The 10,885-nt window shown below is 45.5% G+C and overlaps 1 protein-coding gene across 1 annotated transcript in view; it reads left to right on the forward strand.

Annotated features, from left to right (window-relative positions):
• Window positions 1-10,654, forward strand: part of NUDT14 (nudix hydrolase 14) — a 54,917-nt gene extending 44,263 nt beyond the window's left edge. The window contains exons 4-6 of the mRNA XM_083520195.1: window positions 384-621; window positions 7,609-9,616; window positions 9,690-10,654. Of these exons, the coding sequence (XP_083376321.1) occupies window positions 384-621; window positions 7,609-7,852 (482 nt within the window). The 3' untranslated portion in view covers window positions 7,853-9,616; window positions 9,690-10,654. The remainder of the gene's footprint in view (window positions 1-383; window positions 622-7,608; window positions 9,617-9,689) is intronic.
• Window positions 10,655-10,885: the final 231 nt, after the last annotated feature.

The raw sequence follows: 10,885 nt of genomic DNA on the forward strand, positions 1-10,885 counted from the left end.
CCAACATCCCAGTGAGTATCAATGAATCTTGTGAAATGTTGGCTGGCAAACGGAAGTTGCCTTGAGACAGAAGTTGTTCCCAAAAGTAGAAGTAATGTGGAGGGGGACGGGGAGAGAGATCTTGCTGGAATCTAAGTTTCTAAAGCATGCAGGGTCTCTCCTGTTCTGCTAATTAGCACTAATTGGATGTCCACACACAAACTTATTTTCAAACAACGCAGCACAGTAAATGTACCAGGGACTTCTAAGTGCAACTGTAATAATATGCATCTTAAATAAATAGAGGCCGGAGGTGTTTGATTGGTGTGATGGCTTGACTATCTCTTGTTAAGGTCAGGTGAGTGCCAGAGACTTACATTTTAACTTTCCCCTCCCCCCTCCAGCTGTCTACATGTGTGAGATGGAGCGGCTCTGCCCTCAAGTCTTCGAACGTGAAAACCAGAGGAGCTGGTGCCCTCTGCCAGGCCACTTGCCTGCTTCAACGGGAGTGACCTATGAGCTCTGCGCTGGCATTGTAGACAAGCCAGAGCTCTCTTTGGAAGAGACAGCTTGCATGGAAGTCTTGGAAGAGTGTGGGTATGAGATCCCTACAGCCAGCCTGAAGAAAATTACTTCGTGCAGGTAAGTCGATCTGGGCTTGGTGGTTTTCGGAGAGCAGCTGGCAGGGTAGACCTTGATGAAATCAGACAAGCCGAACATTTCCTGAACATGCTGTTAGTGTGGGAATGTTAAGGATAGTAGGAAAGGATATATTGAATAAGTATTATCCTTCCTTCACTAACGCTAGTAAGTGATGTAGCAGAGCAGATTCCCCTCAATGTAGCTGGAAGCTAGTTTGCAGATTCATTTGAATCTCTTAGTTAAGTTTCTTTCCTGGTGTCCCCTTTGATCGCTCTTAAAAGAATAAAGACACAAGAGTCTTTCAGAGTAAAGTAACAAAAAGTTTACTCACATTTCAGTTCACGATTTGATCCCTGAAAGGCAGGCTTTGCTTAGTAGTTACACAAAGAAACTGTGAGTTCATCTCATGTGGAGACTGAACTTATGTGCTGCTGGCTGAGAGCCAGCAGACAGCAAAATTACATGAATAGAACAAAATGGCTGCAGGAGAGCACCATGGCAGCAAAAGATCACCAAGCAAGTGAAGACAGAACTAGAGACTAAGAAAATGGCTGCATGACTTGGCTCGTTTGTGGAGTCAGCCAGAGCCATGCCCATCTCCCAGGTCACATGCAGGGGGAGGATGCTCCAGACCAATGGAAGAGAAAGTTACCCTGACTGGATGTCCCCCTGCCTGTGTCCACTCCAGGGAAATAAGGAATGTAGCATTTGACTGCACCAATGGATTACATCCCACAGTTAGGTACTCTGACAACCCTTTGAGCCAGACCATGGGCTAATGTTCTTTAATGCTCTCCACCAGAATCTCTCAAAGGTCTCTGGCAGAGAGCTTTCCTAGCCCTGCTCCTGAGATCTTTCTTTCCCCCTTAATCTGGAGATCTGAAAGATTGAACCCAAGACCTGCAGGCTGACTGTGCTATGCCCCTTCTCCAGTCAGATAACAGCCACCCTAAACCCAGCTCAGTCATCAACAACCGCCATAAAACAAACAAAATAGAAAGCTGGAGAAGGCAATAAAAGCTTTGTCCCTTCCTCAATGGTAGCCTGACAAGGGAAGCCTTTACCTGCCTTCACCTGTTGCTTCACTTCCTTGGGGGTTGAAGAGGAGGTGGATTGCACAGGAGAGATAATATCTCTTCCTGCAATTAGTTTGCGGGGAAGTCTAACCATGCCCACCTAAGTTCCGGACAAGTTATTTCCCCTTTAGTTTTTTCTTCAAAGCTTCACAGAGTTACTCAGAGCTGAACTTAAATGTCACGTTTGACATGGGCCCACCACTGGAAATAATAGCTCCATCTTGTGTCCCCTTGTCTCACTCCCATAGAGCATGAGACTATTAATCTCAAGGTTGTGAGTTCGAGCCCCACTCATGTTGGGCAAAAATATCCCTGCATTGCAAGGGGTTGGACTAGATGACCCCGTGGTCCCTTCCAACTCCACAATTCTCAGTAGGAGGGGAAATGATGTGGGGGAAACTACTTATATGGGGCATTTTTTGGGCACAGACACAATCACACTGTTGGATATACAACAACTATTCTTGTCCGCTTAACATCTGGTCATTTTTTCTATATTATTATTATTATTATTATTATTATTATTATTATTATTATTAGCCCAAGACCTCTCCAGTGTTACCTCCTGTCCGAGTGGATAGGAAGAATGCAGTGCCGGAACAACAAATCATGCAGAGACACACCAGGCAGCCTCCTTTGAGAAAGTACACTGAGCGCATAGGAGAGTTGCATTTTTAATTCATTTGTTCCACACAGCCCACCGGTGTGCCCCAGCACATCATTTAGGAATTACTGAAGTGGATCATTTTCCAGCCCTTGGGACGTTACATGCTGATTTAAATCAAAATTATTAGATGCAATTTGGGATACATTTTGTAATCCCAACTATTTTAGAAGGATTTTTTTTTTTTTAAGGCACATTGAAATTCCACCAGAACGAAGAAGTTGGGAAGCCAACTGTGTGTATGCAGAATGCGTCTAGTATTTGGAATTAAGGAAATGTCAAGAATTAAATAATCTAAAATGAAAATGTGCTCAGAGCCTTCTGCCTCCCCAGATTGCAGCTTTGTGGGGGGGGAAAGCATCTGTTCCCCTACTTGGAGAAGCATGTCGAAATGTATGGAGAGTTGGGACTTTCAAAGAAAGGAAAACTTTATTTGCTTTTCCTCTTGACGACTCTATTGAAGTGGACACTGACATGCTTTAAGAAAGAAGAAGAAGAGGGGCGGGGGACTGGGAATTAAATTCAGATCCACAGCTGTCAATCCTGGCAAATGTCATTTCCTGCTGGATTAAGGAGCTTTTGCTAGGGGGAGGAGAAGAGGAACAGAGGAGCTGTCTCTTACAACTCCTTGGAGCCAGATTATGCGATTGGCTTCCCAGATGAAAAGGTGCTTTCTTTGGTGTGAAAGACAGGGTGCAATCCTAGGCCTGCTTACTTAGGAATAATCCTCGCTGGACTCAAGGGGGCTTACTTCTGAGTAAACAGGCTGGGAATTGTCCCCCCTCCCCCCCGCATTTGTATTATCATTCCGTCAATGTTATTTGGAGGGGGGGATAATTATGGATGCATCTGGGTTTGCTCTTTTGAGGCAAAGAGAAGAACAGGAGGTCCCTACAGAGATCATAGAATCATAGAGTTGGAAGAGACCACAAGGGCCATCGAGTCCAACCCCCTGCCAAGCAGGAAACACCATCAGAGCACTCCTGACATATGGTTGTCAAGCCTCTGCTTAAAGACCTCCAAAGGAGGAGACTCCACCACACTCCTTGGCAGCAAATTCCACTGTCGAACAGCTCTTACTGTCAGGAAGTTCTTCCTAATGTTTAGGTGGAATCTTCTTTCTTGTAGTTTGGATCCATTGCTCCGTGTCCGCTTCTCTGGAGCAGCAGAAAACAACCTTTCTCCCTCCTCTATGTGACATCCTTTTATATATTTGAACATGGCTATCATATCACCCCTTAACCTCCTCTTCTCCAGGCTAAACATGCCCAGCTCCCTTAGCCGTTCCTCATAAGGCATCGTTTCCAGGCCTTTGACCATTTTGGTTGCCCTCCTCTGGACACGTTCCAGTTTGTCAGTGTCCTTCTTGAACTGTGGTGCCCAGAACTGGACACAGTACTCCAGGTGAGGTCTGACCAGAGCAGAATACAGTGGCACTATTACTTCCCTTGATCTAGATGCTATACTCCTATTGATGCAGCCCAGAATTGCATTGGCTTTTTTAGCTTGAGGACAGACAGAAGAAGCAAGACTACACCAGTCACAGCCCCCTCCCCTTTTACCCAGACATTTGAGTTTTGCCTCCCTCTCTGCCAATAACTTAGGCCTTGGAGGGTCATTTAAATGGCAGACTCTATGTTATGTGCTGCGTAGGGATGGCTGAACCAGTCACAGAACCAAAATCACAGATTTGTAGAGTTGGAAGAGGCCACAGGGGTCATCTAGTCCCACCATAGCTGTCAACCGTCCCTTATTTGGTGGGAAAGTCCCTTATCCCAGCTGTGTCCCGCTGCTGTCCCTTACTGATGGTGTCCCTTAAATTTCCCGGGTTTCAAAGGAAGCAGCTCCTCTCCCTCCCTCCCTGCCGGCCAGGGAGGAGGGAGGCTCCAGCTGTGTTGCTTGGCTGCATTGCTCACCCAATAAGGAGTCTTAAGAACGACTAGGGGGTGGAGCTTGCATGTCTTGTGCCAATCAAATCGGCCGCGTTGCCTGGGGACTCGCCTTTGCTCAGCGCTTCCCAGCGGAGAGGTGACGGTGGTTTTCCTTGCTGCATCCCCTTTGCCAGGTTGCTGCGCTGTGGGAACCACCGCTTGAGGCTTTGTTTGGCTGCTGGCTGGGCTTTCTGCCTTTGGCTTGGAGGGGCTCAGAAGTTGAATATCCCTTATTTTGGCTGCTGATCCCTTATTTTTGAGGCTGCTGGTCCCTTATTTTCAAATCTGTAAGTTGACAGCTATGAGTCCCACCCCTGCAATGCAGGAATCTTTTACCCAATGTGGGACTCAAACCCACGACTTGGAGATTAAGAGTCTCGTGCTCTAATGGCCGAGTTATCCCTAAGGGTCAGTTCCTCGTTTTTCAAATCTTAAAAGTTTTGTTTGCCGCATTTCCACATCAGTTTTGTAATAATAATAATAATAATACTACAGTGGTACCTCTGGTTGCAAGCGGGATCCATTCCGGAGGCCCGTTCGCTAACATGAAATGAATGCAACCTGCAGCAGCATGAGGTAACATGAGGTATGGCTGTAGTAATAATAATAATAGTTTTCATGGAAAGTCATCACCATTTTAGTGCAATTTCCCCTCATCTAATGTATATCTGTACACCGTTTTCACTAATATGAGGAATGGCAAGCAGAAAACAGTTTACTGTCCAGAAGTTTCTTATCTAGCACATTTCCCAGTACATTTCCAAGCCCATTTCAATGTGTTGGTCTGACCTTTAAAGCCCTAAATGGCCTTGGCCCAGTATACCTGAAGGAAAGTCTCCACCCCCATCGTTCAGCCCAGACACTCAGGTCCAGCGCCAAGGGCCTTCTGGCGGTTCCCTCATTGTGAGAAGTGAGGTTACAGGGAACCAGGCAGAGGGCCTTCTCGGCAGTGGTGCCCTCCCTGTGGAAAGCCCTCAAGAAGATACAAAGCTTTTAAAAGGCCCTGTATTGGGAAGTTTTCGATGTTTGATATTTTATTATGTTTTTATATGTGCTGGAAACTGGCCAGAGTCGTTGAGGGAACCCAGCCAGATGGGTGGGCTATTATTATTATCATCATCATCATCATCATTAGTATTATCATTATTATTTTGGACAGATGGTTTCACTTCATTTGTTTTTTATTTTGCCAGTGGGGTCTTTTAATGTTTTCCCATAAAAAATACAGTATACTGGCCATACCTGGTAGAGTTAATGTTGTCTCCTGCTGTACTCTCCATGGTAATCTTCGCATAAATACAATTTTAACCTTACTGCTCTGGTTAATGGCCACAGTACAATGACATGCTTTGTAATTAGAGGGAATCACCTGCCAGTACACCTGTCTGCAGATAGTATAATATAATATAATTTTGTGTCAATTGCTTCTATTCTTTGTGTGTGTGTTTTTCTTGCACCTGCTACTTATAACCTCAGAACTGTGTAAAGGTCCAAATCAATTACCTTGGGAAATTACCTTAATTGCTCATCAGCTTACCCATTGTGTGTGTGTGCACGGAATTGGCATGCAGTACAAAGAGCGTCGTGATTTTGGATTTGCTTATAAAAGCAGTATAATACGTTCCTCAGATGCCGCATAGTGCATTTGCTTGAATTTCCTTTTATTAATGAATCGATTTCATAATTTGACTGGAGGGTTTGTATGCTTAAAAGCACAGGATGATCAATAAGTGTCAATTTTTGAACATGGATTCAGAAACGTAGGAGTAGATTATTTCACTATAACTATTATTTATTTATTAAATTTGTATACTGCCCTTCATCTGAAGATCACAGGGCAGTGCACAACGTAGAAATACAAAATGAGAACACAAAATAAATGAAATAATGGGTGACAAATAAACCTATTGCAACATATATTTAGATGGAGAGAGAGAGAGTACAGTGGTACCTCGGGTTAAGTACTTAATTTGTTCTGGAGGTCCGTTCTTAACCTGAAAGTGTTCTTAACCTGAAGCATCACTTTAGCTAATGGGGCTTCCTGCTCCCACCATACCGCCGGAGCACAATTTCTGTTCTCATCCTGAAACAAAGTTCTTAACCAGAGGTACTATATCTGGGTTATCGGAGTATGTAACCTGAAGCGTATGTAACCTGAGGTACCACTGTGTCTAACAGCAAGATTGTGAACTGGAAACCCCATGCCTGCGTGTTATAAGAACATAAATATATCAGTTTGGATCAATTCAAAAGCCCATCCAGTAGCCAGTCTCGGGGGAAGGCCCACAGCAGCACCTCTGCAGATGTTACTGAACCTCTGGCTGGCATGACTAATAATCTTTTGCAGGCGTTCCCTCTATGAATTTCTCCCACCCAAGTTGGTGGGCATCGCCCCATCCACGTACAACAAATTCCTTACCTTTAAATCCTGCATTCATTTTGTCTGTCCTGAATCTGCTTCAAGTTAGTTTTGTTGGAGGACCCTACGTTTCCGGTATTAAGAGATAGGGAGAAGATTTTTCTCCCTTTCATTTGACACCATGCATAAGTTTATAAAAATTTATCATCTCCTTCTTGGGTCACCAAAAACCCAAAAATAATGTAGCATTTCCCCAGAGGGGATTTCCTCCAACCACCAGATCATTCCGACCACCCTTCTCTGAACCAAGAAGAAACGCAGGGCTGCTGTGAAAATGGCAACCGTCTGCCTTAACCCAGCCAGCCGATTTCTTCATACGACTTCATACCTTCATACAACAAGGAGCGTCTCCGCCCCCATCGTTCTGCCCGGACACTGAGGTCCAGCGCCAAGGGCCTTTTGGTGATTCCCTCCCCCCAATAAAACTTTTGAGGGGGGCCCCCGACTGATGGGCATTGCCATTCAAATGCTGTGCATGTGCTACATCGGTCGATCAATTACGTTGGATGGGGCTTACCTGCCCACCCCCCAATATTTTATTCATGTTGGCACCCCTGCAATAGATATTTGGGAACTGACTGTTTTTGAGGAAAGGGCTGGTGCCGTGATGTTTATATTATTGTCCGTGTTTTTAATGGATCTTTTAATGCTATTTCAATTCTTAGTGTTTAATATGCTGGGTGTAAATGTGTAAGCTGGATGGTAATAATAATAATAATAATAATAATAATATACAGATTACAGAAGTGCAGGGCTGCCATTCAGCAACATCCTGTGTTTCTGACACTGTGTCATTCTGCTCTCAGTTACAGAGTACCCCTTATTTTGACAGGTGTTCATGTAAGGTTTCCTTAAATACATGCTGGTTTCTCCCCTCTCCCTCTCTCACCCCTAAAGATCTGGTGTTGGTGTGTCAGGATCAAAGCAGACCTTGTTCTACGCCGAGGTAACAGACGAGATGAAAGCCGGCGAAGGTGGAGGCCAGCCACAAGAAGGGGAGCTGATTGAGGTGGTGGAAATACCTCTGCAGGACTGCATGAATTTTGCATTTGACGAAGCTCTCCCTAAAACCATGGGCTTCATCTTCAGCTTCATGTGGTTCCAGACCAACATTGTCCCAAAGCTGCTAGACAAAGAATAACCATTGCTGAGATTTCTGGAGGGGTGAGGTTGGGATTTTTTATTTCGTTTAAAAAACAACAACAACCATCAAACCATTTATAAGATTTTTTTTCCCTTTCTGAATGTATATTTTTCAGGAAAGAGTCGCAAAAATAGAAATTAGGAAACTGCTGCTTTCTCCCCCCCTCACCCTGGGCAAAGCGGGCGTTAAGCATTTGACATCATTTGCAGCTGCAGACATAAGTCCTCGCCCACCATTGGCAGTGAGTCTTGACAGCCATGAGTTCATTATTGACTGGTTGAACGTAACACTGGACAGCATAGAAGCTGCTAAAGCTGGGAGAGCAGAATCCTAATTTGCTAGGACAGACACACATTTGCAGCAGCAGCTGTTTGGGGAGGGCAATTTGGAATGACAAAACGGTGAGGAAGGGAAGGATTAAGCCCCCCGGCCCCTGGCCTCTGTTTCATGCACTGCAAGAGGGTCTTTTATTCGTTTTTTTTAAAGGTCCTTTGGATTACTCTACATATACATGCGTGTAATGTGTGATTACGCCGTGCAAACCCCGCTGGCGGGAAAAGCATATTAAAGGATAGAGCAATAACCGCCACAGGCACCCCCTTGCACTCCAAAAGTTTGACTTTTGGAATAAGAATTACTAGCCTTTCAGATGACACATGAAAGCACACACTTCTGCCTAAGCCGATGATCTGGCTGTCCCTCCCCATTGGGAGGAGACTGGCGCAGAGCTGTGACTCACGCAGAGATGCAACGAACAGCCCCCACGGAGAGAAGGAATTCTGCTATGTCTCTGCAAAGGGAGGTGAAAGCTCATCGGAAGGAGGCAAGGGCGGAGCGCTCTCTGTGGGCAGTCGCCCTGGCTTTGCCTTAAGGTACCAAATGTGTTTCGTCTTCTCATCGATGAGCCCTGGTCCAGTTTGGGAATTGCTGAGTCAAAGTTGGCTGCTGCAGAGGAGACCAGTCAGGGGACCGGATATGGCTGGCGGTCCCTGTTTTGGCCAAGCCACACATACCTGCCATACACCCAACTTCATATATGACATCAGTTAAGGACGGGGCTTTGCTAGCGCCATAGATTGGCATCACACACAACCTCCTCGATCTGCGCTTGCTAACCAGCTGGCCGTTGGTTGCTTTGGAAGCCCGGCACAAGGCTCTCCGAAACCCTGGAGTGAACACTTCTCAAGTGCCAAGCACACAACTTGAAGGACATGCTCAGCCCTCTGCAAGTTGCTTCTCGCACACCCCAAAATCAGCTGCACCCTTTGAACTTTGACAGGTGTCAGTCAGCTGGAGTCACAGCGACATCATTTGATTGACAGGCATGTGTTTCCTCCCACCTATCAAAGTTGGCCCACAGGCATGGGAGAGATAAAATCTGCCCATTGGACCGAGAAGGACCAAGGTTCTTCTGTGCCCCTCGGGAGCCTCTCCTGGCACTTATATTGTGTCCTCAAACCTGAATGCAAGTTGCACCGGCTTCTCTGTGACAGCTCTGCCAGCTTACCGTATTTTTCACTCCATAAGATGCAACTTTTTCCTCTTAAAATCTAAGGGGAAATGTCTGTGCGTCTTATGGAGCGAATGTGTGATCCATGGGGCTGGGGGGGGGGACCTGGGCTTCCCCCGCCAGCCCTGACCTGCTCTTTGAGGCTGGCGGGGGAAGCGCGCTCTCCAAAGAACTCCCGCTGTGCTCCAGAGGCTTCGGGTTGCCTTCACTGAAGGTGACTGAACGCACCTTGAACACACTGTACGCACCTTGTTTTAGAGGGGGAGAACAAGAAAAAAAATCTCCCCCTCTCTGCGCAGCGCCCCTTCAGCAAAGCGGGAGGAGAAATGGAAGGGGGAGAAATTATTTTTCTTGTTCCTCCCCCTCTAAAACAAGGTGTGTCCTATGGTTGGGTGCATCCTATAGAGCGAAAAATACGGTAATTGCATGTCTGAAATGTTCCCTGCGATGAAATCTTTCTCCTACTCATGAATCTGACTCCTCTGGGGGCCATCTTTGCTTGATCCCCTCCCAATAGAAATAATTGTGTTCCACTGTAAGGTTACTGTGGGGGTGGAGGGTGCATAGTTCACCTAGAAGCGTCATGTAGCAGGAGATAGGGAAGAAGACCCCCTGCCAGAGACCCCGGAGGATCACTGCCAATCAGAGTAGGCAGCATTGCGTTGGATGGGCAGATTGTTGCTGATGCTGGAAGTGGCTTCTTTTCACCATTTTATGTTGTGTACCGATTTGCTGTTTTATGGTGTCTTTTTAAAACCTTAAGCCTATTTGAGAAATTGATTCACATTGAATATTTCTGTTACCTCGGGCTTCTAAAGCAGGCGTGAGAACCTCTGGCTTCCAGATTTCTCCCTGCCCTTTGGCCATGCTTGGAGGCCCAAAGATTACCCACCTCTGTTCTCATGGGATCTAGTTTTCTGATCCTGTTGCTCTTTTTAGAATTGGTCCGTATCGCTGTCTAAATTTACTTTTTAGTCGTCATTTTAATACTTGGTCATGGCGTTTTTAACATTGGTGCTGCTGCTGCCTCCGCTTTAAATTCTGTTGTAAATGGCCTCGGTAACTACAGCTATTATTTTCATTAATAAGACTGCGTAGAAAGGCTTGGAAGATCGCAGAAGCTCGAGATCGCTTTAAGAGGCTATTTATCATGTTGTTTTGTATATCAGTTCGATGTTGTCTTAAATCATGTCTTTTTTAAAAAATCTTTGTTAGCCACTTTGAGAATCTGATTCAGAGGCAAAAGCTGTCTAATAAATAAAAGAAAAATAAAGAGTGATGAAAGCAAAGTGTTCTGGAGCAGTGCATGATTCTGACAAATTAAATTGCATTGCCTGTTCTCATTTCCAAACGAAGTCCCTGGAATCCTCATGCTGATACATAAAGTGAAAATGCAGCCTTCCCTAATGCTGTGAAAGGTGACATCATTGTCAATGGAGAGCAAATCAGCCATCCTCCGAAGAGCAGGGAATCTAAAATAGGAAATCTCCCCACCGCCACCTTAAATGTGCCATTCCTCA

This window comes from Podarcis liolepis (genome assembly GCF_965112155.1).
Source record: "Podarcis liolepis genome assembly, chromosome: 1".
In the NCBI taxonomy this organism is placed as follows: Eukaryota; Metazoa; Chordata; class Lepidosauria; order Squamata; family Lacertidae; genus Podarcis; species Podarcis liolepis.